This window comes from Cyrtonyx montezumae, unplaced genomic scaffold (genome assembly GCF_038088225.1).
Source record: "Cyrtonyx montezumae isolate F1298 unplaced genomic scaffold, pur_monq_1.0 scaffold_16, whole genome shotgun sequence".
Lineage (NCBI taxonomy): Eukaryota > Metazoa > Chordata > Aves > Galliformes > Odontophoridae > Cyrtonyx > Cyrtonyx montezumae.
The window spans coordinates 5,690,612-5,717,487 of NW_027071892.1; the positions used below are offsets into that span (position 1 = coordinate 5,690,612).

A 26,876-nucleotide genomic window follows, 5' to 3' on the forward strand; every position below is an offset into this window, starting at 1 on the left:
ACCACGTGACGCCCTCCCGCGGTGGGCGTGGCCTCATGGCGGGCGGGCGCGGATTGGTGGAGGGCGCGCGGGACGGTTGAGCCATGGCGGCGGGTAGCGGCGGCGGGACGCGCCGCGGTGGGGATGGGGGGCACCGGCACACCGAGACAGCAGGGGGAGGGGGCTCTGGGGACACCGGGACGGGGCTGGGGAGGGGGGGGCGGGAAACTGGGACACACTGGGATAGGGCTGGGGTGGGATGGGGACATAAATAGGGCTGGGGGGATCAGGGGCGCTGGGATACACCAGGACAGACCTAGTGGGGGAGTACTTGGGGGCACAGGGACAAGGCTGGAAGAGAACTGGCACAGGGCTGGGGAGCACCAGGATGGGGCTGGAAGGACTGGGGTAGGGGCTGGGGGGCAGCGGGAGGTGGGGATGCTGGGGCAGTGGGGGTGGTGACACAACGCCGGGGTGGTTGGAAGGGGCTCACGACGATGTCGTGCTGTCCCCCGCGTTGCGTCCCCCACGCACCACGTCCCTGCAGCGTGGCAGAGCCCCTACCTGAACGTCTTCAAGCACTTCCACGTGGAGGAATGGAAACGCTCCGCCAAAGAGGGGGATGTCAGCACAGTGATGGTAACAGAGGTACCGGGGCTGTCCCCTGTCCAGGTGGGGCGGCAGAGCCCTGTGACCCTGCTCTCCCACAGGACAAGACACTGAAAGGGACCGTGTACCGCATCCGGGGCTCCATCCCTGCCAGCAACTACCTGCAGCTGCCCCGCACCGGCTCCCAGTCTCTGGGGCTGTGTGGCCGTTACCTCTACCTGCTGTTCCGGCCCCTGCCCCGCAAATACTTCGTGGTGCACTTGGACGTGGCCACCGAGGTGCGTGGAGTTGTGGGATGGGCATCCCGAGGGGATGAGGTCCCCGGTGGGGGCTGCAGAAGAGGTTTAAGGAGGGGACAGAGCCCTGCGCTCCTTTGGGGTCAGTGTGGGAGCTGCTGGGGCTGCTGTCTGGTTCCTAAGGGGGGTTACAGGAAAGCTGGGAGGGCTGGGAGATCCCTCCCAATCCCAACCTGCAGGATGAATGATGTACCTCTGTCCCCAGGAGAACCTGGTGGTGCGTGTCTCCTTCTCCAACCTGTTCAGGGAGTTCAAATCCACGGCCACGTGGCTCCAGTTCCCCTTCATCTGTGGGGCAGCCAGGGGCTTGCTGCACGACAGCACAGCCACGGCTTCCAGGAGAGGTAAGAGGTGGCCAAAGGGAGTTACGAGAAAATCAATGGGGTTTAGAAACTTGGTGGTGTGGGTGCAGGAAACTTGAGGGGGGGGCCCTTGTCCCTCCTGCAGCTCACAGCAGTGGGTGAGGTGACTTTCCTGATCTCACATCTGTGCTAGATGGGAGCACAGAGGTTGAGCCTGGGGGAAGATATTGAGCAGTCAATAGTTTTCACTTGAGGCGTAGAGGGGTTGGGGGCCTCTTCTTTTCTTTGAGCTGCAGAGGGACCCTGGGGGGCTGGGATGTTGGGGCTCAGGGAAGAAGACTTGGTGCACCGAGCATGGTGGCATTGCTGCAGCCAGACTAACACAGCACAGCCCCAGACTGGCAGTGTGGGTGGAGGAGCAGAGTGGTGACAGTACAGATGGGGCACAGCTCGTGTGTGTGCCACCCACCTCGTGTCTCCTGGTGTCTGTGAAGGTTCTTTGTCTGCAGACCTGGTGGGAGCAGCCCCTGCTGACACGCGCTGGACGTGCCTGGTGCTTGACCTGCACTACGTGCTCTCCCTGTACCTGAGCCGGCGGTACAGCCACCTGAAGAGCATCAAGCTCTGCTCCAACCTGCTGGTAAAAAACATCTGTACCAGCGACTTGCTGTTTGAGCCAGGTGGGGAGCCGAGACCCTGCGAGTTTTAAACCAAGCCTGGTTGTACCCCAATGTTCTGAAAACTGATTTCAGAGCCAGAAGTGCAGCAGGGCCACTGCCTCTGACTGAGCAGCTTGAATTCTTAGCATGGGAACATGTCTGTGGCAAACACTGGGCTGGCTGTAGTGCAGCAGCCATAGGAAGCAGAAGGGGAGAAATGCTCAGGGTGATGTGGGCAGGTTCCGTGTGCAGCAGTGGACGCAGCCTCCTGACCTCTCTGGAGAGGAAATTGTCATCTCATTTTCCAGCTGGAACAGTAGGAGTAGAAAAAGTTCAGTATCTTATCAAAGTTAGTATTTTATAGGGAGGAAAAGGTCCTTACCAAACCTCTCCCAGGGCTGTGCCCATGCACTCTGTTGGTTTTTTTTTTTGTTTTTTTTTTGTCTCTGAAATCCAGAGATGTTCCAGCATGCTTTCTTTGTCCACCTGCTCCCTGTGGCAGAGTTACTCAGTTAAAACCTTCATTTCTGATTTGCTGGTATGTGCTGGAATCCTGCCCAAACTCGCTGGCCTGCTGGTGGGACTTGGAGACACTGCATGCAGTGAAAGGCTCCAGAGGTTTGCTGGTAGTGAAGGCTGTTGTGAAATTACAGCTACATCAAGGAAAGAAGAAAATTGGAGCAGAGCCCTAGCACAGATCACACAGAAATAAAGGAAATCACAGAGATGAAGTGAATCCTGGCCCTGGGTGGTTTATGACTTCACACCAGGGATCTGTCTTTTTGGTTTGCCTTTGGAAGTTGAGAGTTTCAGGGCACAAAGGTTCATTCGTTGTTCAACATTACAGTGCTTCAGTTGTAGCCTTTGTGTTTTCGTTGCCTCCTTAGGGGAGGAATTGTGTCCTGCTGGAAGCTGATTTCAGGCAGCTCCTTGCAGAGCCTTCTGTCTCCTGTGCCACCAGGAGTGACGCTGTCCGGGTCCCGCCGTGCCAGCCCGGCCTGCATCGGGGCAGCTCCAATGCCACGGGACATGGCCTTCCCAGTGCCCAAGGGGGAGAAGTGGCACGACCACTACGACTACATCAGGTACTGATGGCACCGCAGAGCTTCAGAGCTCTGCTCCCAGGGGCAGGTCAGTGTGTGATGGGTAAAGCTGGCTAAGGAACAGCAGATTTGTTCATGGGGGCAAAAGGAGGAGTATTGTAGGAGGCAGTGAACAAAACCTGCTCTTGAGAACGGCTTCTGCACCAGACCTAGGGTACTGTGAGATCCTGCATGCCTGTGCAGAGTCCTGGTTATGTGGTGCCTTCTGATTTTGCTCAGGTTCCCACCTGATGGCTCCAGGCTGCCGTACGACTCCATCCAGAGGAGCTGCTCCAGTCCTGCAGCAGGTGGGATGGCTGGGGACAGCGTGTGGGACACACTTGTGTTTGAGTAGCACCTCTGGGGCTCATCAGAGTGCTTTGCATGGTCTGTGCTGGAAGAGCTGCCAGGAGCTGAGGCTGGCATGGGTCAGCTGAAGTGCCCATGTTTGCTGTTTGGGAGTGCTCAGACAGCCAGAGCAAAGATGTTTCTTGGTTGAGAAATTGGATAAATTACTCAAGAAGCTGTATGGTGTTTTTATGCTTTTATAGCTGTTATAGAGCATCGAGAAAACAGCCCTCGGTGAGCCTCCTGGGGTCAGTCCTTTCCCTTCTAACCCAGGGCAACAAGTCCAAAGTGTATTATGTCTGTTGTGTATCTGCTGTAGTAGTTCCAGTGAGTGTAGAACCAGGGGGACCCAGATGGATTTTCCATTGCAATTCGTCCCCACGCCTTCCTAGGCTCCATCAGCAGCTGAGTGCTGTGGCTCTTTGCTTCCAGGGGTGGTTCAGGTTGGATATGGGGAAAAAGTTTTTCTCACAGTGGTGTTGCAGCAGCACTCTGCCAAGGGTCACCATCCCTGGAGGTGCTACAGAGCCACGGAGATGTGGCACTGAAGGACATGGCACAGTGGGCGTAGTGGATTGGGTTGGGGTTCAGCTCTGTGATCTGAGAGGTCTTTTCCAATCTTAATGATTCTATAATCCCTCTGCGCAGTAGGTAGCTAGCAGGGCAGAGGTTCTGAAGAGCCCAGCCCTTTCCTCTGTCTCCCAGGTGGCCACACCTCAGAGGAGCTCCTCTGCCAGCTGCCCCAGCCGGTGACACTCACCAAAGCAGTTCGTGACCGGCTGTCCCTTGTCCAGCAGATCACCAGTCCCAAAGCTGTAAGTGTGCCATGGATGGAGGGTGTGACTTCTTTCTGCCTCACAGGGAGTTTTTTCCCCTCGTCTTCTCCTTTTGTTTCTGTACATAGGATGTAGAAGCTGCTGTCATTTGCAGCCTGATCTGGCCATGGTTTTTTGACCCAAAGCCCACAGTTAATAACTCAGTGGTTCGCTCTGGTGTACCACAGAGTAAAGAAGAGATAAATGCCAACAGCTCTGTAATCTGTAGACATCCACCCCCATCTCAGCTGAGCAGTGGATACGTTTGTCTTCCAATTAAAGATAGGAAATGAGGGCTGGAGGCTGAAGGACTTGGGGGGGGTGCAGAGCCATTCACGAGTGACACCAGTGTCCCCCTGTCTCTGCCCTGGCAGTGGGCGCTGGGTGCTGGCAGGGCTGAGCCATGCCCGGGGCTTTGCTCTTTCCCAGGTGCCACACCGGTGCCCTGCAGCTGCAGGAAGCATTCCTGAGGTTCACCTGGCAGCCCCAGAGACCCTGCGTGCTGGGGACTGGGACACAGAGGATGGGATGCTGCATGTTGTGGGGGACTCCGGGCGGTCCCCAACTGTCAGTGATGGTGGCATCCATGTGTATGCACACCGGAGGAGCAAGCGAGCTGCCCATGGCACCCATGCAGGCTCAGAAGAGGTGAGTGAGCAAGCAGAGGATACAGCAGCCCCGTGTCCCAACAGCGTGGTTGTGGTTTTCTCTTTGCCATTTCCCCACTTTTTGGGGCTTTGATGGTGGGACGCTTTGGCAAAAGGGCAGGAGCTCTGCTGCCTGGGACGTGAGCTTTTGCTTCCTGCATGTGTCAGGGCTCCCTGTGAGCCACGTGTTTATAGCACTGGGTTTTGCCAAACACCAATCTCTGCCCTGCACCTTGCTCCATCTTCCCAGACTGTGCTGAGCACATGGAGCCCTGGCACCCCCCAGCTCTGCTCATTTACCCTTACGCTGCTGTGGGGCTGACACTGCTGGAGATGTCTCTGGGTCCCCCAGGGACACTCGTGGCTGATGGCTTTGAGCCTCACAGAAACAACAGAGGAAACAAGCTTTGCACTGGACTTTGAGTTAATGCTACAGAATGCTTCTGTTAGCATTATTTTTATTCTGGCTGTCCATTCTCATTCACCACCTGTCTGTGTGTCTTGAAAGGAGGATGCTGTGTGTGAATGTGCTGACACCAAGGCACTTGTGTTGTTGTCCACCTGTGCAGGGTGTGCAGAGGAAGGGCCCCAGAGCAGATGCACCAGCCGGTGGGAGAGCCTCTTGCTGCAGGGTAAGGCAGTGCACCAGCCCCTCTGCCTTCCAGATCTGACTTCTCCTGGGATGAATAAAAGCTGCCCCTTGGAGAGAAAGCAGAGCTGTCCCTGTGCCACACAGAGCCAAGAAATGGGGTCGGAGGGGCCCAGCAATCAGAGCACCGTGGCAGAGCAGCGTCGAGCTGTCCTCATCCTGCTCTGACTTTTTTTTTTCCAGAGCTTCTTACCAGATCCAATCCTGAAGCTGAGGAAGGTGATTGGCTTTGGAGGCTGCAGCACCAAGTGGGTCAGTACCTCGGGCAGCTGTGTGAGCTTCTCTGTAACCCCATGCTGCTTTCTCAGACAGTGAAGGGCCTACAGACACCATGCTTCTGGAGCGTTTTTTGCTAGGGAAAATGGCCCTGTGACAAATGGGCACGAGGCTGTGTTTGTGCACGGGCATCCTGCTGTTACAGTGGCAGAAATCAGAAGTGGTGTGGGCCGTTTAGATCTCCTGGCTTCTGCCTTTGAACAAATTCTGCCTCGAGAGCCACTCTGTTGGTGTCTAGAAAAGCGTCGTGTCTTGGGGTGTTAATTGTAAAGAAGGGGTCTTTGGGGTTTGTCCAGTTCAAGGCTCTGCCAAAATCTGCCTCCCCCATATTGGCTGTGTGTATTACACAGTCCGCACACTGAGCTAATGAGAACATCATCTCGCTCTCAGTTTCCCTTTGCTGATAGGAGCATACCTGCTGCAGGGGGAAGCAGTTTGCTCCTGCACGTATGCAGCGTGTCTCCAAGACTGCTGTGTGTTTACGAGACCTCTGTCTCCAACTCGTGGTCCCTGTGACATCTCATCTCACCTCATCTCACCTCGCTCCTGCAGGCGCTGTGGACTCAGAACAACTCTGCAGTGGTCTACCCCTGCCACGCAGTGATAGTAACCCTGCAGATTCAGACTGGTGAGCAGAGGTTCTTCACTGGGCACACAGATAAGGTAGATGTGGTTTCCTTCTGAAGGCACGCAGTCGCCCCTGGCTGCTCCTGTCCCAGCTCTCTGATGTCCCACAGGTGTCAGCACTGGCGTTCAATGGGAGCAGCACCCTGCTGGCCTCAGCTCAGGCAGGTCCCCGGGGCGTGCTGCGTCTCTGGGACTTCCCCAAGGGCAGCTGCCTAGCTGTGTTCCAAACCCACATGCGGACCCTCGTGTCTCTCAGGTAGGTGCCAGCCCTGGAGGAGACGTGTGCTCAGCCCCAGTGCAGCCCAGAAAATGGGGTTCCCACTGTGTGTTTTCTGTGCCAAACGTGAGCCCTATCACCGGGCAGCCTTGGTATTTAGGGCCTGTCATTGCGACTGGCGGGTGTTGCAGCATGGCAGCTGTGTGATAAAGCAGGGGTGAATTACAGCTCTCCATCAGCTCCCTGTGTTTCTCAGCAGGCCTGCTGGCTGCTCCCCCAGCACAGCTCAGCACTCACGGTCTCCCCACATCCTGCACTTGTCTCCCAGCTTGGGGACGGGGTGCAGCCCCTCACCAGCTGTCCCCCTGGTTCTTGCAGCTTTTCCTACAGCGGAGCCGTTCTCTGTGGCGTCGGAAAGGATGGACACGGCAAAACGGTGAGGTGTAATATTTGTTTTATGGCATTTCCCCTGCCCTGCTGAGCAAGTGGTGTGGGAGGGCTGTTCCTTCAGCTGCTGTGCAGACAGAGCACTGCTGTGGGTTCGCTGGCTCCCAGCTGACAGCCAGGCCAGGAGGATTCTGCTTTTGTCCTGCGGGGATCGCTGTGAGCTCACGCAGGGCATTGCCTGGCTGAGGGACACATGCTCACACAGCACCTTGTGCTGGAAGCCCTGCGAGCACGTAGCTGAGGAGTGGGAATTGAATCGGGAGGTTGGGCACTGACTGAAACCCAAAATACATCTTTTGTAGCATGAAGGGCAGGCAGACAGATGCGGGGTTTAATCCTTCCATTCTGGGCATTGCAGACATTGTGTGCTGGAAGGGTGCTGGGTGCTGAAGCTGCCACCCACTGATGTAGCTGGAGCATGACGCAGATCCCACACGTAGCAGTCAAAAATAAAGCTGTTTTTTGGGGCTTTATCAGTGCAACTGTTTTCACCCAACAATCCCTTATTGGCAGCTACCAGCAATTAGCTGTGCCACTGCTGACTGCCTGCAGGGAAAAAACAAACAGCCTCGGGATTGCTCCAGCTTTTAACCAGCACGAGGCAGTGCTCCACAACCCAGATGGGAGCTGGAGACCCATAGCTGGGGAGGTGCCTGTGGGCTGCCCAGGAGCACTGCTGGGGTGATGCTGCAGGCTGTGCTAGATCCAGCGTGACCCAGAGCAGAGTGCTGGATCACTTACCTGTCCTCACTGTTTGTCCCCTTGGCTTTGGGTGATCTTTCCATATTCCTGTCCATCCCCTCACTCAGAGACCTGCAGGGGCCACTCGATGAGGTGGGGAGGTCCTGGCCATACTCTGAGACCACAGGCACTGTCACTGCTTTGCTGCATGGCTTGGCACCATGGGCAAGCTCTGCTGGAGCTGAGCAGCATGCTACAAGGAGGAGGGCAGCAGACTTGCAACCTCCAGCTCTTGTGGATCATCTCAGCTGTGGTGCAGCTCTTCCAGCTCAGAGAGCAGAGTTTGTGTATTTTCTTTCCCAAATTTGAGCCCCAGTGCCAGTTAGCCCCAGATTTAGGACCTGTAATTGCAGTTGCCAGGCAAACACTGCAGTGAGACTTTGCTGAGCTGCTTGGACTGTCCTGAACCCTCTGCATGAGAAGATCTTTCCCTCTTTCTATTTTGTTAGCAGCTGCAGAGCGATCCCCAGGCTGTGCAGCAGTTTTGTTCTGTTGAAAAGCTCTTCCTCTGCCAAGGTTTCCATGTTTCAGCTGCTCTGCCATGCTGTCTCCCTTTCAGATGGTGATGGTGTGGAACACTGCCCAGGTGAGTCGTGGTGGAGAAGTGCTGGTGCTGGCCAAAGCGCACACGGATGTGGACATCCAGACCTTGAAGATTGCTTTTTTTGATGATACCAGGTAGGGGTGCCAAGAAAACATACAGGCAGCAGCAGTTTGGGCATGGCTGTGGAGTGCTCAAGGTGCTGTGGCCGTTTAATGGGAGCTTGTAGACCTGATGGAGAGCAACTTTTACATGGTCTCATAGTGATAGGATAAGAGGGGAGGGTTTTAAACTAAAAGAGAGAATTGGGTTAGATGTTAGAATGAAATTCTTTACTCAGAGTGCAGTGAGGCTCTGGCGCTGCTGCCCAGAGCTGTGGGTGCCCATCTCTGGAGATGCCCACAGCCCCGTGCAGCCTGAGCTGGGGGGGGGGAGGGGGGCACAGCCCTCGGCATGAAACCAGATGGGCTGTGAGGTCCCTTCCAAGCCAACCATGCAGTGGTTCCACGATTTGGGCTTGCAGGAGCAAGGTTTGTTCTCTTCCCATTCCTTACCCCATCTCTCATGTGACAGGATGGTGTCGTGTGGCCGGGACAGCGTGAGGCTGTGGCGGGTGCGGAGCGGAGCGCTGCGCTCCTGTCCCGTCAACCTGGGCGAGTACCACACGCTGGACTTCACCGACCTGGCCTTCGAGGAGGGGCACTCAGCTGCACGCGAGCCCGACGACCGCACGCTGTAAGAATGGGGCTGCAGCCTCCTCCTGTCCCCGGGGCACTGTGCTTGGCTCCCCCCTGGGAGCTTCTCCCCTCCTCAGCAGGCTCTGCTTCCCCAGCGAGCTTCAGCGAAACACGAGCCGTGAGTCCTTGTAACTCTTGGGAGCTGGAGCAGGCATTTCTCTCCTTTCAGCTTTGTCTGCAGCAGGAGTGGCCATGTCCTGGAGGTGGACTACAGGAATGTCTGTGTCCGGGCTGCGCGGCGGCTGCTGCCTGCACAGCTGCAGGACGGGGCAGGTAGGTGGGCACGGGGAGTAGATCTGAGCCCCATGACACAAAGCAGCTGTCTGCTGCTGCTTGGGGTTGGTGAGATCATTGCTAGCTGGCTGTTTTCCCCTTAAGCACCACAAATAGTGCAGCAAAGAATCATTTTAAGAAAGGATTTGAGCATTTTCGATGCTGATTGCACTTTCAGAGAAGCACTGCTTTTAGAAACGTGGAACGGGGGTCTGAAGTTGCTGATGAGATTCTTAATGTAGTGATGTGGGAAAGCAGAGCAGATCAATGAAAGGATGAATCTGGGTTTGTTTTTTTTCATTGCTCAGCCTGTGCGAAGTGTTTGGGAAACCTTTGATGCTGTGTTTTGAGTGGTACAGCTTTCAGCCCATCCATTAATTTTAACAGCAGGAAGAATTCACTTTCAAGTGTCACTGCTCTCTTAAAACTTGGTGTGTGTTTTGCTTTAGTGAGTGGAGCTAATTAACCTAGAGCGTGGGGTTTCTGGCTGCTGGCATAGCTCTTGGTCAGGAGAACCCTCCATCTGAGTCTTCATGTTTCTACCAGCATACAACTAAGTGCTGTTTTTGGGTTTCTCAGGCCCTGGGATTGCTATAAACAGTATCAGCATCTCCTCAACCTTGTGTGCCACGGGCTCTGTGGATGGCTACCTGCGGCTGTGGCCACTGGACTTCTCTGCTGTTGTCCTCGAAGCAGGTGAGCTGTCCTCCCCACCTCCACGCTGCACCAGCCTGCTGCTGGGAAGCAAAGCTCCCACTCTGACATCTCCTAAAGTAACTCGTAAGAATGAGGGCATTTTTTCCACCTGCTGTCATCGGGGGTGACTGTCTTGGAAGTAATTTACATGAGTGACTGTTTATTCCTGTTCATTCTTGTAACTCCTAGGGATGAGGCAGGAGGGACCTGGGGGAGAACAGGCAGTGCATCTTGATTTCTGTGCCCTTGTACCCACAGCTCATCCATCTGTGAAAAATTAGGGGAGAAGTCAAGCTGTTCTTCACTCTTTTCGAAACAGTCACCATATAACAGCAGAGCCCAGGGACTGCTAGAAAGGGCAGAGACTAATTTATCACTGAGCTCAAACCTGCAAGTGCTCAATCTTGAGATCATGTGGGAAGTTTATTCCTACGTGCATTACTTGCCCAAGTATGCATCTGGCTCTGCAGCTGTGCCCCACGTGCCCTGCTCTTTCTGTGGGGCTGTGCTGAGTGCTGTGTCCTCCCCCAGAGCACGAGGCACCGGTGAGCTCTGTCTGCATCAGCCCTGATGGCCACAAAGTCCTGTGCACGACTGCAGCTGGGAACCTGGGCTACCTGGACATCCAGACCCGGGGCTACAGCACCCTGATGCGCTCCCACGAGGATTCCATTTTGGCCTTCTCAGTGGAGGGAGTGTGGAAGCAGATGGCGACGGTGTCTCAGGATAACACCATCCGGGTGTGGGACCTCGTGTCCATGCAGCAGGTGGGGGAGAGTTGTCAGAGCTGCGTGGTTTAAGAGCCCTTAAATGTCCTTCCTGAAGCAAGGGGTGTACCGTGAGCAAGCAGTCCTTCTGGAGCCTGGAGTTCTCAGAGCCTTAGTTTCTGAAGGTGTAATTAAATAAAGCAGTCTAATTTGTTTTCTTTCCCTTCACCTTGTGAATAGTGCTTTTAACAGAAGCACAGTTCCCAAAGGCTTTATCTAAATGCCCAAAGGCCCAGGACTTCACTGGGCTTTGGCTGCAAGCAGGAAGGATCAGAGTTCTGTTGTGTGACTGCAGTGGTGGAGCTCTGTTCTGTGTGGCTGCTGTGGCACAGCTCCTTCCAGCTTTGTGCTGTGTTTTCCCTGCAGCTCTACGACTTCACAGCTGCTGATGAGATGCCGTGTGCCGTGTCCTTCCACCCCACCCAGCAGATCCTCGCCTGTGGCTTTGACAGTGGTGTGGTGAGGACCTTCAGCCTGACTGCCTCCGACCTGCTGGCAGAGCACAAGTAAGTGGTGAGAGCTGCAGTGGTGCAGGAGGGGTTCTAATGATGGGTGTTGTGGCAGGAGCCGTGCTGGTAGCTGCAGAGGTGGGAAAATTGCTTTTCTGGGGCTTGACAGTTGTCGTGTGCCAACCTGTGGCAGCACTAAGGGCTTTGTGTGCCCTCTGACAGCTGCTGGTGGTAGGAGAGGGGTTCTCCTAGAGGCTGGATGAGCAGGGAGCTCTGGTGAGCCTCAGCACGGGAAGTGGGTTGCTCTATGGGGGAATGGAGCTGGTCCCATCCAGCAGCAGCTCTGCACTGCTGTAAGCATGGACGTGCTTCTGGTTCTCCACTTATCCCCAGTTATTCTGCTCCCTTGGGTCCTTCACAGTGTTGCACTTGATGTTGCTGTGCTGTTCTGTGGCTTTTTTTGTTGTCAGCTGTTTCAGCCCTTCTGCCTTCTTTCAGGCAGCACCGCACTCGGATCGCTGGGCTCACCTTTTCTCCAGATGGCAACTTCATGTTCAGCTCCTGTTTGCAGGGAACTCTGGCTCTTTACAGCTGTGTGGCGCAGAAAAGCCACATCCTGAGAGTCCTGGGTAGGTCCCTGGGGCCTTTTTCTTTTTACCTCTCCAATCTTTTTAGTAGCACAGACATCAAACCAGGCTCAGCCCACTCAGAGCTGCATCGTTTGTGTTTATTCCTTGAAATAAGCAGCACTGGGAAGCTTGGGCAGGGAAGGGGAGCTGTGTTGTAAAGTGCATCGTACAAAGAGCTCCTGCCCCTTGTGAGTGTGGAGAAAGAGCAGGGCCTGAGAGGTGTGGCAATTTGTCCAGAATCCCCAGAGTTTGGTGTCATTGCTGCAATTGTCAGTGCCAAGTTTTGGCTTGAAACCCACGCTCAGTGCCTGGCCACGGGACACAACAGAGGAATTGTGGTGGTGGAATGAACACAAGGAATTGCTCACCCTCATCTCTCACTGTGACCCTCAGGTAACGTGGTGGCCCGGGATGCTGGCAGTGGTGCTGATGCTTTGGTGCTCAGTGGGGACAGCCGGCTCCTGGCCTTCGTGGGGCCCTCCAAGTACGTTGTGACCGTGATGGAGGCCTGCTCACTGGATGAGGTACCAGCAGGACCTGAGATAGGTCAGGGGTTGGGCAGAGAGTTGGGGAGGGCCTCACCAGCCAGGGTGTGGGGAACTCTATAGCTTTGTGTTAGGAGAGTCACCAGAGCAGCCCCAGTGTCTGCCCAGCAGCTGTTCCTGAGTCTTCCCCAGTGCTTGCTTCTGGATATTTCTTTATCAGCTTCTTGTTTCACAGCTGCTGAGGGTGGACATCAGCATCCTTGATTCAAACAGCACGGCCTTGGATGCTGCAGTGAGAGTCTGCTTTGCTCCTGTGTGGCAAGGAGAGCTCCTGGTGTCCACTTCTTCCAACAAAATCCTTGTGCTTGATGCTAAAACAGGACGGCTGGTGCGAGAGGTAGGGCACTATGAAATTCGTGTCTGAGGGATCACCTCATGTGGGGCTTGGGCACTTTGAGAAAAACATGAGTGGTGAGCACATGGGTATCACAGCGTGGTCTTGCTCAGGGTAAGCCTGAGCTTGTCCTTGTTTTCCATGCTGCCACACTCCTGCCCTCTTGCTGAAGAGTAAAGATGTGAAACCTGAATTATAGCACTGAGCGAGCTGGTGGGGGGAGGCTAGTTAACTTGTCTCACAGGTGGGCTACTGAAATACCCAAGTGATCCCCTTAAGTTCTGAAATCTGACTGCACTGTGGTGGATCTGTCCAGACCATGGTGTGTCAGTGGGACTCCACACTCCTGGAGAAACAGAAGGACAAGGAACAGAGAGCAGACCTTTCTCAGGAATGCTGGGCATCTCTGTCTCCTCTAAACTTCACCAGAGGGCAAAAGCATTCCCCTCATCTTTGTCCAGCTGACCTGACATTTCTTGTTGATGAAGAAGTGTGTAACTTGTTGATAGAGAGAGCTCAGTTAATGTTGCTGGTTCTGTGCCCTGTCCTCAGGTGTCCCCCGTGCACAAGTTGTCCTGTTCTTCCTTGGCACTGAGTAAGGATGCCAGGTACCTGCTCACTGCTGGTGACAAGGTTATCAAAGTGTGGGACTATCGGATGCGCTTCGACGTCAACTTCCAGGTACTGCCCTCAGGTTGGGAAGGGGGTGGTGTTCCCCTGATCCGTCAGGTAAAGCATCTCTGAATCCCTGGGAGATAGTAGCAGATGTGTGGTTTGGGCCAGCGTGTTTAAGTTGAACCCTAGGTTTGAGCACTGCGTGCTGTTGCTCTCTGTGATGATCCTCTGCCAAGGAGCGTGGGCAGAAGCATCCTTCCCTGGGCTTGCAGGGAACCACAGTGTGGCAGCCACAGTCCTGTCTGACAGAGCGGTGATGGAATTCATGGTGCTCTCTCTCCCAGGTGTACATTGGCCACTCAGAGCCTGTGCGCCAGGTGGCCTTCACCCCGGACCAGCAGCACGTCATCAGTGTTGGAGATGCCATCTTCCTCTGGGATTTCTTAGCTCTGCCTGCAGAGGGGTCTCCCCCAGCCCTGTAAGTGCCGTGTTAGCTCTCTGCTTCCCCTTCCTGCAGCCCCTCTCGGTGTAACACTGCTCTTGTTGCCTTCCCAGGGCTCGTTCCTCCAAGTCCCCTCTGCTGTCGGCAGCAGGTAAGTTTGCTTGCTGCCCTGATTGCTCTGATCAGCAGCTCTCCCACAGATGCTTTTTCTGGCACTGGGTTGGGGAAATGGATTTTGCTTCTTTCCCTCAGTAGGATAGTCAGGTAGTATTGGGTAACTGGCTAATTAGTCCCATTGGCAGTCTCCAGTTAACTAGCACCTTTCAGTGAGAGTCTGCCAAGGAGGGGATGTTCTGAACAGAGTGACTCTGGGTTTCCTGGTAGGTTGCTCAGCCTTTGCCTTCTGTCCTTCCCTGCCCCCGGCCTCCTGCCTCTATCTCTTCTGTCTTCTTTCTGGCCTCGCTGTTCCCCCTCCGTGTCCTTCCCTTGAATGATGGAGCAGAAACAGCTCTTCCTGGGCAGGAGCTTGGAGCCATCACCATTATCACCCCTGGAAGAGGAGAGGTTTTTTAAGGGGCAAAGGATGTTACACAAAGCTTTTTATTGTCACAGAAAAGAGCTCTGAGAAGCTAAAGGATGTATCTGATGTACCTCGGCAGACAATTCCTCTTCCACTGTTGTCCTCACCGCCATGTCTGGATGTCAGCTCTGCCCACCTAGCAGGGTGTCAAAGTAAGAGGAATTCCTTGCAGGAAAGGGGGAAGTTGATCTTATTTTGGGAAAAGCTCCTTGCCTAGTCCTCTGGCGTCCTCGGAGCTGTCTCTGCCCCTCATCCCCTTCCTGCAGAGCAGTCTGCACTTTGCTTCTAATGTGAACAAAGCTAACCAGAGGTGTGGGGGTTCATCACTGCTGCAACTCCAAACGCTGAGCTGCTGGCACAGCTTCTGTGAAGGCAGTGGGAAACACCTTGTTGGACATACCTAGCAGGAAATGTCTGCTTTGCCCTCTACCCTAACAGATGGGTTGTGACACCAAGCAGAATGCCCCTACCAGACATCAGAGGGTCGGTCACGCGTGAAGCAGGCCTGGAGGATGCGGTCGGTTCTGTCCTGCTATTCTTTCTCTTCAGGTACTTTCTCAGAGTCAGACAGAGAGGAGGAGGCCTGTCTGCCTGGCAGGGTGGTGGCAAATGAAGGCAGAGACACCTCGGTCCTCGTGGCAGAGCCAGCCAGGAGCAAGGAGCTTAACACTGTGAGACCCAAAGTGAGGCCGGAGAGCTGCAGGCCTCCTGCACCATCAGCAAATGGTAACTTGGGTTCATCTCCATCTATCCCAGACCTTGGCTCCTTGGGGCACAGCATGTATCCTGCATGGCAGCTTGGTCTGTCCCTGAAAAGCAAAGAAAGATTGATGTAAATGCAGTACAGACAGTCCCAGAGCAGCACTCAGCATACCACTGGGTGTGCTCCTCAGGTCCCGTCCTTGTCCCAGATGTGATGGTTAGTGTCAGTGTTAAGGGATTCTCATGCTGGGCCCCAAGTCTGCTTGTTTGCCTGGCTCTTTCCCTGCTGCTGCTATGTGTGCCAGAAGCCCCTCTCCAGCTTGGAGCCCATATCATCTCTAAGTGGCACGTTCTGTTAAAGCCAGCTGAAATTAAAGCTCCCAGTACCTCTATTAATAGAGGCACAGCCTCAAAGCTCCAGCAGCGTGTGGCGAGCTGCCAGAAGCACACAGCTGCCAGCACTCAGCCCCAGGCAGGATTTGCTGGAAAGCTTCAACATAAAACTGTGCCTCTGCTCTGGTTAGAGATGTCTCTCTGGCTGCGTGACTTATGCTTTGCAGTGATGCGTGCAGCGTGGATCCCTTTAGGCTGTTTGGAGCATGGCTGAGTGGGGTGATGGGGGGGATGGGTATTCTTCCTTTGCTCCTGGAAAGCTGGTGCTTCTCCTGCAGCCACTCACACTGTCACACAGGAGCGTGTGTGGTTCTGTCAGGATTTTCCTCTCCGATGTGTGAGTGTATATGCACACACACAGTATCATAACAGGCAAGCCACAGCATGGCTGCTGATCCCAAGCCGTTCCCAGGAGCAGCAGCGTCACATAAGCACCATTTTCTTCTTTGTATGGCAGAACCCAGAAAGGAGACCAAAAGTCCCAAGTCCCAGTGCTGCGTCCGCCCGGATTCGTACCGGCATTTCACTCCTCGCTTTAAGGCCTCCGTGCTGCCCCAGGTGAGAGCTGTGCTGGCTGCTTGGGCAGGGGAGGATGAGACATTTGGAGGCTGGGCAAGGTGGCTTTTCAGAATTGATACTGATCTTGGTTCTTTGGTGAAATGCACCCCCAGGCCTGATGTCCAAACAGAAACCCTTCATGTTAGTCCACCTTTCTCCACTGCATGCTGCTCTTTCCAGACTAACAAAGAAGTGAGTTGAGCTCAGTTCGTTTTCTGTTCAGCAAATCTGCATACACTTTCATTCAAAGGCAATGGAAATGGCTTTTGTGCTACTGAAAGTGAAAGACAAGCGAGCAGTGGCGTGATTCATCACACGCACATATTTGCAAGCAGATGTGTTGGCAAAGCAGGCTGGGGAAGGCAATCCATCGGGTGTAGAGAAGGTAGCAAAGGCACAGCTCCTGCTCTGTTAATAAACAGAGCGATAATAAAACAGAAACTTAACTCAGCCTTTCCCTAAGCTCTGCTGTTCACAGCGGGTGGGAGAACAGCTACGTTCATCTTGCATCCTTAGTTCCCTTCTCTGCCCCCCACGGCTCACTGTGTTCCTATTCAGAGTACATCACCCAGTCAGCAAAACCCCTCGAACTCCTGCCCAGCAGGATTAGCAGCTGCTGGTCGGATGGGGAAGTGCTGCCAGCCTGTTCTGTGCCCTGTCTGAAAGCATCTGTGCCTGGCTGTGGTGGTGCAGTTTCCCCTTTAAATACACGTGTGCCCTTTCGTACCGGATCCTCTGATAATGCTGAATTTGAATTGCATGAGCACGACTGTGTGTATTGTATGTGTGAGTTGGACGCGTGTGCTTGCATGCATGCTTTTCTTATGTGTGTACCTGCCCAGCCCATCCTCCCAGAGCTCACTTTAAGCCCGTGTCTGTTTTTCTTGCAGAGTTTCTTATCTCCTCCAGCTGGCAGTGAAGTCTTGAAGCTGAAAACGGTGATCGGCTACAATGGGAACGGCAGAGGGAATATGGTGTGGGACCCGGACACAGGTATGGGGAAGGGCCCACAGGGCTGGGAGGTGTGTGAGCCCTCGCTGTCTGCACTCACACACTGAGCTGAGGTCTGTTCTTCCAGCTGTTGGGTGGGGATCTTTGCATTACCACAGTGCTGACAAAGCCCACTAACCCTTCTTTGCTACCGGTGAATGGATAGGGACAGCATCAGGCTTCAGTTGTTGAATAGATAGAGGAGAATGGGAGCTCCCAGGGAGTCCATCTCAGCTCCTTTCCCCAAGCTGGTGTGATGCCCAGCAGCTTTGCTTTGGCTTGGGGAAATGAGATTTGCCTTGCTCAATATCTAGCCAATAGGAAGGGTGCTGCAGGGGCTATGGAGGAGAGTCAGCTTTTACGTATTACTTAAAAATAATAATTTCACTGATCTGTGATGTGAGTTGTGGCAGGTGCTGTATGCAAAGCCTTTACAGGAAAACATCCCATCTGCTCATTCTCTGCTAGGCTTCTTCGCCTACACGTGTGGCTGTGTCATCGTGGTTGAAGATCTGCACTCAGGGTCACAGAATCACTGGTTTGGTCATGTTGAGGAGATCTCTACGCTTGCTGTCAGCCACGATGCCCAGGTAGGAGAGGCTTCTGCTTGGCCAGGGCCGTGTTTTGTCTTCATCACTTCAGCCTAAAGGAATATCACTGACTGAAGTCCCGTTTGTCTCTTCCTCCTTTTACCTTCTGCATGGAGACCTGGGGTTATGGAAATGAAACCAATGAGTTCTGAGCCTAGCTATTCCCTGTGCTGGCTCGCTGTGACAGCAAAAGCTGCTCCCTCCCTTTGGGTGATGCCACCATTTCCTTCTCCTGTCAGGTGATAGTTGCAGAATTTTCTGTTTGCCAGCTGCACGGCTTTAATTTGGGTCTAATAGTTGCCAACACTAACTAATGAAATGTTCTCGAATTACTTACCAAGGTCTCTGTGACAACATATCATTCTGTTAGGCTCTGGCTTCTGCCTCGGGAAAGAGAGACGGAGACTCCCATTGTCAGATCTGCATCTGGAACACCCAGGATGGGGTTTGTACAGCAAGTCTTTTCCACCACAAGACACAAGTCCAAGCCATGGCGTACTCTCGGGATGACAGGTTCCTTGCTACTGTCGGTGAGTACCCCCTGTGGGTGCAGGAGTGGACATGGAGTGGTCAGGTGGGACGAGGAGGATGCTGTAAGTGGATCAGGAAGCCTAATAAACAGCACAGTGGGTCGTGCACCGTGTAATCTCCTCAGGTGTTCCTGGGAGTGACCACAAGCACAGGGGTATTTTGCCAAGTGAGCAGCTGTCAGTGTTTTGTGGGGGAAAATGTGCCCTGTGTTTTCCACGCATGGGTGTTGGGCTTGGTCTCATTGCCCTGTAAGCTCGTTTTTCTTGAAGTTACAGCTTTTTTCTGGCTGAGTAGTCCTTGGTAAGGCCATGCAAATAGTTTGCAGTTACTATATATAGTATCCAAAGGTAAGTGCCTTCTCCTGGACTTCTTATTGTTGCCTAGCTGGAGCTGCACAGAAGTAGCCAGGCTTCACGCTGAGAGCCTCCTGCCAGGTGGCGATGCCAGCACAGGATGGACACTCAAGCTGTCTGTTTTGTTTAGACAGGGGACATTTAAAGGACAGACACACATTAGTAAGTTCTAGTTTTGCAGGAGAGAGGACCTGTGGAGCAGGCGACACATCCACTCTGAGCTGGCAAGTCTGCCCTTGAAAAAAAGCAAGCTTTGCTCAACAGAAAGAGAGCTTTGTGCTCTCTGCAGAGCAGCGTGGGAGAGGAGCCCTCCTTCTCCAGCTCTTTTCTGGGCTGCAGAGAAGGAAAAAGCTGAAAGTCTGCCCTGATTTGTGGAGCCTGGGGAAGGCCAATGAGGTACCTGCTGTGCAGGCTGAGAGCTGGGGATGCTTGCCATCACCACAGCCACTGCCTCCTGCTGCCAGCCAGACATGGTGGCTTCCATTAAGATCAGTTCCCGTCTCTGTGTTGCCCTCGACAATAGTGACCTCTGTTTCTCAGTTCAAAGCTGAGCTCAGTGTCTCTGGAGTGTTGGGCATATGCCGAGGTGTGCCAGAGTTACAAAAGATGCAGAAACAGCAGAAAGCCTGCTCTGTGTGCTGCAATCCCTACCAGGCCAGTGTAGGCGAGTCAGACATCAGCTGCAGACTGTGCTGCTGTAGGTCCAGATGTGCAACAGCCTCCAGCACAAAGTGCTGGGCCAGCTCTACTCATCCTCAACTCAGTTGCCAACCTATTACATCACGGAGCCCTTGCTGTCACTGGAGCACTTCTTGGCTTTTGCTGAGCATGCAAGGAGACATGCCTCTGCCTGAGACAACAACTGGATGACATGAGTGTGCGATGTGTGTGATGGCTGATGGCCATTGTAGGAAAGCACTGAGGCTGCAGAATTAGAATCATCAAATTGTTTGAGTTGGAAGGGACCTTTAAAGGTCATCTAGTCCAAGTCCCCTGCAATAAACAGGGACGCCTACAGCTCCATCAGCTTGGTTCCCTCCTTCTACTGTCTTTAATGTTCTACCTAGGAGACTACAATGACCCAACCATTGCTGTGTGGAGTACCCACACTTACGAACTCCTGTCGTCGACTCGTATCTCAGAGCCAGTCCACGATGTGGCTTTTAGTCCTTTTTCTCACAGAGAAATGGCCTGCGTGGGGAAGGGAGCAGTTATGTTTTGGCTGCTGGAGCAGCGCGGGGCTGATGTTCATCTCAAGGTAAATCTCAGTTTTATCATCTGTTGAAATGTATGTTCTGCATTTTCCAAGCCCTGATGAGAGAGATGGAGGCTCTGCCCCCACAGTTCTGCCAGAGCTGATGATCTCTCTTAGTGAGCATGTGATGCTGGCCGTGAGTGGCTTTCAGTTGTATTTGATGCACAAGCTGAATGCATTGTGAGTGGGAGGAGGTGGTTTTCTTCCCTTTTAGCTAAGCATCTCATTCTCTTTGCCCTTTCTGTTTCATGTGCAGGTTCATCGGGTCCCTGCACCCAAAGTTTTAGGGCCAGTGGAGCTGACATCCCTCTGCTATGGGGCTGACACCTTTCTTTACAGCGGGACCAACTCGGGCCAGGTCTGCGTGTGGGACACGGAGACCAACCACTGCTTCATGATGTGGGAGGCTGATGAGGGCGAGATTGGTGGGTGCAAATGTGGTGCTAAGGGATGTGGTGTATTGGGGAAGTACTGGTGGCACATGGGATGCTTGGACCGGGTGATCTTGGAGGTGTTTTCCAACCTTGGTGATTCTATGATTCTAAATACCCCCAATGTTGGGCCATAAAAAATCTGATAGAAACCTGCAATGGGCAGCACTGAGCTTGCACGCCTCTCATTTCAGCTGTGCTTGGAAAAATTGACTTTCTCTGTCCAGTTGCAGTTGATCTGTGAGCCAGGTGTCCTTGCCAAAGCTGAGGAGGCTGGGAGGCAACTTCTGGGCTGTGAGAACAGCAGGTGTCAGACCACTGCGGGCCCATCCTGTCCTGCCCGATGAGTTGGTGGGCTGGGCATTGGCTGAGAGCCGTGGGCTTTGTTCGGGGGTGGGTGCTCAGGGGTGCCTCCATTCCTCCCAGGTGTGCTGGTGTGGCAGTGCAGCAGGCTGGTGAGTGGCAGCAACACGAAGCGCATCCGCCTGTGGGCAGTGGGGGCCATGCAGGAGCTGAGGCTGAAGGGGCCTGAGGCCAGGTAGGTCATGGCTGCAGCATCTGCTCTGCTTGCACCCACCTCGTGCTGTGCTCCTGAGGAGCAGCTCCCCTCATCTAGCAGCTCCAGGGGCTGTCTGAAAGGTGGCTCCTCACGGACCTGTAAGCTCTGCTGACAGCCACGCTGCTGCTCTTCATCCTTGGTTTCTCCTCTCCATCCCTTCACTGCTGACTCTTCCTGCACGGACTCTTTCTATTGGATTTTTGGCTAAAAACAGCCCAGCCTTCTCGGTGCTGGGAATGGGTGGAGTTTATGTCAGTTGTTTGTGGAAAGTCCTTTAAAAGAATTAATGAAAATATGTTACCTTTGTTTTTTCTCTTATGCTACTGCATACCCTGTTTTCTTTCTCTCCTGTCAACGATGGTCTCCGTGCAACACCAGTTCAGCATTCGGAAGCCCCTCACTGAACTGTTGATTTGTAAATACATCACTGTGCATACTAGAAAATTGCATTTAAAGGAGGCAGTGTCTGTTCCAACAGCTGAGCCATTCCCTCTTTTGGATCTTCCCTTCCTTCAGACCTAACTCCGTCCTGCTAGAACATGAGATCACCCTGGATGGGACAATAGTCAGCATGGCCTTCGATGACTCTTTAGAAATGGGAATTGTGGGCACCACTGCAGGAACTCTGTGGTACATCAACTGGATGGAGAGCACAAGCATCCGGCTCATCAGCGGCCACAAAAGCAAGGTTTGAGGGACAGGGATGGTGTACTTTGCTGTGCGTGCATGATGCCTGTGCCCAAGGGGCTGTGCTCCAGGCATTCACATGCTCAGCTGCTCCAGCCTTAGGTGTTTATCAGCCTCAGCCTGTGATTAGCTGTGGTACTTTCTGCTGGAGTGGAAAATTCAGCTGGCAGAGTCACTAAGGTTTAATTCTGGAGTGCTGCAATGTCTGGAAGTGATAATGGAGAGTTTCCTTTGCCTAAAACATGAAGGTCTAAACTAGAAGGTTTCAAGTGGCAGAAGATATTTTACTTACACTTATATTGTGTAGTGCCTGGTTGAGCTTTGTGGTTAGGTTTACTGATTTCCATTGGAAGCCTAGCTGTCAGCCCCAGATTACATCTAAGCACAAAAATTAAGCAACTGTCTTTTCTTTACATATGGGGCATCGTGTTTGGAGGAGTCTTGAGAGGATGGGAGGGGCAGAGGAGCTGATGTGCTGCAGGCTGTGGCATTGGTTGGGCCCTTGTTCCCCATCTCCCTCCTTGCTGCAGGTGACCGAGATGTCCTTCAGTCCTGATGAGACTCTCTGTGCCACGTGTGGGGAAGATGGCAGCGTGAGGGTTTGGTCCCTGGGCAGAATGGAGCTGGTGGTACAGTTTCAAGTGCTGAACCAGGTAATCGTTCATGGCACTTGAGGCTTTTTGTCTGGGTAGAGGGGGCAGTCTAACTGCCTTGGACTGCAAGGACTGCTGTGTCCTCACTGACCAACCTGAAGATGAGGAAATACTTGCAAGTGGAGCCTTTAGTGCATTTGCTATGCACAGTCCTGCTGTGTGTACTGTCATCACGTCCCTTCCCTGGTTCCTTTGCAGAGCTGTCAGTGCCTGGCCTGGAAGCCTCACCCCAACGTTGCGTGGGAAGCTAAGAGCCAGCATGTAGTGGCAGGGTACAGTGACGGCACCATCCGTGTCTTCAGCATTTCCAGGACAGAGATGGAGCTGAAAATGCACCCCCATGCCACTGCACTGACAGCAATTGCTTACTCCACAGATGGTGAGGTTGCTTGTTGTAACAGTGGGGATGTCGTCTGGGGAGCACAGCTCGGTTTTGTCAGGGTTACCCAAGCACAGGCCTTGCCTCCAGCAACTCACCCAAAAACCTGGGCTCGGGGACAGCTCGTACCAATGAGCTTTGGCAGACCTGTCAGCAGAGCACGTGGTAAATGGGTTTTGGCAGATGTATTGGCAGCAATACAAGCAAGTGGTTTGGATGCAGCAAATATTCCTTTTTGTCTTCTTGTTTACAAGCTGCATTGGCTCATTTGGATGTGATTTAGTGGGTGTCCCTGAGACATCTCATCTTACCCAGCTCTTAATTCAGCTGTTCCCAGCCTTTCAGGTGCATTGAGACACCGCTGCCCTGTGATATCAGACTCTTCCTATAGGAAGTATCCCCTTCTCTTCTCTCCTTTGACCACAGGAGAAATGATCCTATCGGGGTGCAGTGATGGGCTCGTGGCTGTCAGCAGCCCTCGCACTGGGATGACCATCCGCATCCTCACTGACCACAAAGGTTCTCCTATCTCTGTCCTCCAGTGCATCAGGAAGCAGGTAGGACCTGTCTCTGTGTCCCAGCACTGTGTGGGAGCGAGCTCCCTGTGTCACTGCACAGCTGTGGGAGGGAGCAGCAGCGTGGCTGGGTCAGTTGTCCTCTTTGCTTTGGGCCCAGCACCTCCAGTAACTTGTTGGGTTTTTTTTTAGGGATAGCTTCAGTGGAGGAAAGCCACACGTGTTGCAGGTTGCCTGGGAGAGTGGGCAACCTTTGGTGGCCCTCTGTGCATGGGGCCCTCTGAGAGCAGCATCGTTTGAGGGCAGCCTGGGTTGGCCTATGCCCCCAATTACAGCCTTGGCGTGCTATCCCCACTTCACTCCTTACTGCCCTTGTGTGTGTCTCTGGTTCTTTGTAGGGTTCCTCTGTGAAGTTGGAAGGCTTGTTAGTGAAACAGCAGGGGTGTTTTTAGCATCTCTTTTTCTATTTCTCTTCATGGAGAGTCTCTTTGTCCTTTATGCTGCTTCCTGAGATGACAGTAACTTTGCCTAAACTCTCTTGACTTTAAAACCTGCAAAAGGCTGCAAAGCTGTTTTTCCTGGTGATTGCAGAGTTAGGAGGTCTTCCTCTGCTTTAAGTGAAGGACACACGTATCTGCAGTCTCCTGGGAGATGCACGGATGAGGTGTCCAAGGGAAGAGATCTGTATTGTTCTGGCCAGGCACTTGCTCCTCTTCTCCCGAGGCTTTCAGTCCAGAGCTTGCTGCTGGCTCTGCAATCACTGCTTCCTTGTCCTATTTTATTGTGATAAATGACTTTAAGCACTGCTCAGATGAGAGGAGAATCCAGGAGGTTAATCCTGGCATTAATCCCTTGTATTCCCATGAAGTCATGCCCTCTGCTAGTTCTTGCTAGCAGCTTTCTTTAAAGCTTCTGCACTGCAAGAGCTGTAACATTGCTTTTGTATTCCATAGTACCATGACTTTGGGGTGGAAGGAGGTGAGCTGTGGCTGGCTACCAGCTTGGACCGGCGGGTCAGTGTTTGGGCCTCTGACTGGCTGAAGGATAAGTGTGAGCTCCTCGACTGGCTTAGCTTCCCTGCTCCTGCCAGCCCCAAGGTGAGCGTGCTCCTCACCCACTCATGCTCATGTCCCCATCTCAGCACCACGCAGCCCCAGTCCCTTCAGCACACCCTCCCTGCCTGTAAATGTAATGTTGAGGCATCCAATCTCACGTGAAACTATCTTGTCAGCTCAGTCCAATGTGTTTACACGTGTTGTTTCAGCCACCCAGGAGGGGAGGGATGCCTCAGGGCTCTGAGAGGGATGGGTACAAACAGCGAGTCTGCTTAGGAAAATGATCTTCACGGCTTCTGCTGCTCGTGGGATACCTTGCTCATGCACTTTTGAGGTGCTGATAGGAGGTGTGAACTGTGCGTGGCACTGCCTAACCACTGGGAAGCACTGACTTTGTGAGCATGAAGAGGAAGAGCTGCGTTCACAGAGCCAATAATCCTGTGCTGTGTGAAACTGAGCACAGCCACAAGCTGGCACAGGCAGTGTGCAGAAGAGAGACCTAATGATGAGCATCCTGCTGATGGACACTCGCAGTGAGTGTGAATATCCTGAACCAGGAGCTCAGTGACTTTAATAGAGCCAAATACACCTGCTTCAGCCCTGAGTCTCTGGTACTTTGCAGAACACTTTGGCTGCAGGCCATCCGAAGCTGAGCAGGAGGATGTTGCTAGAAGAGGGAGGGGCTCTGCATGGGACAGGACATGGAGTTGGACCCTAGTGCACACAACATCAGTATGCAAGAGGAAGGTGGGCTTTTCTGGGCCCCACCTGCTTTCCCCAGCCCCAGGCACCATTTGGGCTGTTACGGGTCTCCCCACAGTAAATTTGGGAAGGACTGACCTTGTATCCCATACTAACAATTTTATCTTCTGGGCTGTATTTGCTTGTGTTGAAACCAATCCATTAATCCAGCCCAGCCTTCGAGCCCATGTAGGAATAATGCCCTGCTGAAAATTCAACCTGTTGGACCCTTGTGTGTCCTACTCCTGTGACAGTAAACAACGTGCTTCAGGTTTCCATGGCAGTGTGTGGTTGCTCCTCGTTTCTTCTCTGTGAGCACAGCTAAGATGGCAGTGCAAGAGGGAGAAAACAGCCTATGTCACATGAATTTTCTGCTGCTTGTACACCTGCAGCCCAATGGCTGGTACCCCTCTGTGCTCTCCTTTATTCCCCGCTGTGTTGTGTTGGGCTGGAGAAGCTAGCCTCAGTTTGGTTTCTTCTTGGTTTCTCCTTCCAGGGTCTTGGCAGCCTCCCACCCAGCCTGGCTGCATTCTGCCCTTGGGAGCACGGTACTCTGGTCTATGTCGGCTTTGGGATGCAGAAGGAAGCCTTGTTTTACAGCCTACGCAAGAAACAGGTACTTGTACCCTCCCTGTGCACCGTGCCCAGGCAGTGTGTGCTCCTCTGCTGTTCCATGGCTGTGCTGAACGAGATGGAGGGGAGGCAGTGCTACCCATCTCCCTCAAAGGGTCTGCAAGATAAGCTCAGTGAAACACATGAGCCCCTCTTTTTGCAGGGGGAGAGCAGGACCCCGTCTTGCCCCAAACGACAGCTCTCAGTGCAGTATCCCCTCCTGTTAACGAGGGCTGCAAGTAAAACCAGACCTGTGGGTGTGAAGAGGGTTCAGCAAGCAGCTGGGAAGTGCGGCAGCTTTTCACTCAGAAACTCCAGCTCTGGCCCCAGGCTGCCAGTCACTGATGCTGCTTCTGAAGGGGAAGGTGTTTGCTTTTGGGAGCGCTAACAGTCTCTAAATTGCCATGTCACCTCTTGAAAGTGGATGCCTTTGGCAGGTGTTTGGGCTTGGAGAGAGGTTGTACATCTGTCAGCCTCCCCATGGAGAAGGAGCCCTTTACCCTCCTGAAGGTCTCACTTAGGCAGCTGTTCTGCTGCCCGCTCGTGTCTGAGATGTTGGTGTGCTTCTTTCGCTGGAGCACAGGTCGTTGAGAAGATCGCCTTGCCATACTTTGCCACGTCACTGAGCCTGTCTCCTGCAGCACGCTTCATGGCTGTTGGCTTCAGCGGTGAGTACCAGAGGGTGCTGTGGGCTCTGCTTGAAGCCTGTCTTCAGTGTGGAGGGATCTCACCTTCCTACAAGTGGCAGGAAACCAAGTGTCTCACTTAAAGGAAAAAAAGACACCGGGACATATCCTATGACCCTGGTATGGCTCCCCCATGGGTACAACAGCCTGGCAGTGAAGTAGCTGCCTGCTGTAGGGCAGGGTAGTGTCAGAAAGGGACAAATAAAAGCAGTAAGGTTGGAAAAGCCCACGAAGATCATCATCTCCAACTGCTGCCATCCCCGCAGTGCCCACTGCCCACGTCCCTCAGTGCCACATCCCCACGATTCTGTAACACCTCCAGGGACCCCACCGCTCCCTGGGCAGCAGTGGCACCGCATCACCGCTCTCTCTGAGAAGAAACGTCCCCTCACACCCAACCTGATCCCACCCTGCCCTAAGGAATCTGGCAGGAGCAACCCCTCAGCCGCTGACCCGCGTTTCGTCTCTCCCCGCAGAGCGGCTCGTCCGGCTGCAGCGCTGCCCCGCGGCTCCGCCCCAGGACTACGGCGGCCACGACGACGCCGTCCAGCTGTGCCGCTTCGCCCCCGCCGGCCGCCGTCTGCTCACTGCCTCGCACAGCGCAGTGCTGCTCTGGGAGCTGCTGGCCGCCTGACGCGGGGCGGGGCGGCCTCGCCCCGAGCCGGGCTGCGGCTCTACGCCAGTCCCCGGCTCCGCCCCCGCCGGCTAGGCCGCGGCCCCTGGAGGGGGCGTGGGGTGGGGCGTGTGCCGCTCCGCGTGTGCTGTGGTGTTTATTTATGGCACGTTGTGCTCTTTTTTTGTCTTTTATTGTGGCGTTTTCTTTGGCTAATAAAACACGGAACGCGAGGCGGAGGCTGCGGAGTGCTGGGTGATACCTCCCGCCG

The 26,876-nt window shown here is 53.8% G+C and overlaps 1 protein-coding gene across 1 annotated transcript; it reads left to right on the plus strand.

Annotated features, from left to right (window-relative positions):
• The first annotated feature begins 83 nt into the window (after window positions 1–83).
• On the plus strand, window positions 84–26,799 carry WDR90 (WD repeat domain 90). The gene is made up of 43 exons (XM_065733015.1): window positions 84–93; window positions 440–618; window positions 690–866; window positions 1,090–1,228; window positions 1,696–1,866; window positions 2,807–2,930; window positions 3,168–3,235; window positions 3,981–4,090; window positions 4,520–4,738; window positions 5,307–5,369; window positions 5,570–5,638; window positions 6,215–6,325; window positions 6,400–6,545; window positions 6,885–6,942; window positions 8,254–8,372; window positions 8,809–8,970; window positions 9,142–9,245; window positions 9,825–9,941; window positions 10,473–10,708; window positions 11,075–11,214; window positions 11,656–11,786; window positions 12,180–12,310; window positions 12,507–12,668; window positions 13,218–13,346; window positions 13,625–13,758; window positions 13,836–13,873; window positions 14,335–14,454; window positions 14,852–15,028; window positions 15,855–15,955; window positions 16,846–16,948; window positions 17,414–17,535; window positions 17,906–18,065; window positions 19,487–19,677; window positions 19,931–20,099; window positions 20,532–20,643; window positions 21,181–21,352; window positions 21,882–22,004; window positions 22,203–22,383; window positions 22,810–22,940; window positions 23,852–23,995; window positions 25,191–25,310; window positions 25,890–25,974; window positions 26,469–26,799. Exons 1-43 carry the CDS (start codon window positions 84–86, stop codon window positions 26,624–26,626), a joined length of 5,616 nt encoding a protein of 1,871 aa, XP_065589087.1. The 3' UTR covers window positions 26,627–26,799.
• The last annotated feature ends 77 nt before the right edge of the window (window positions 26,800–26,876 follow it).

Bases quoted from the DNA above. Each gene is read 5' to 3' on its own strand.
- WDR90 (XM_065733015.1), top strand. The intron at 11,215-11,655 runs GTAAGTGGTGAG...GCCTTCTTTCAG, and splicing joins GACCTGCTGGCAGAGCACAA to GCAGCACCGCACTCGGATCG. The intron at 18,066-19,486 runs GTGAGTACCCCC...TGTTCTACCTAG, and splicing joins CAGGTTCCTTGCTACTGTCG to GAGACTACAATGACCCAACC.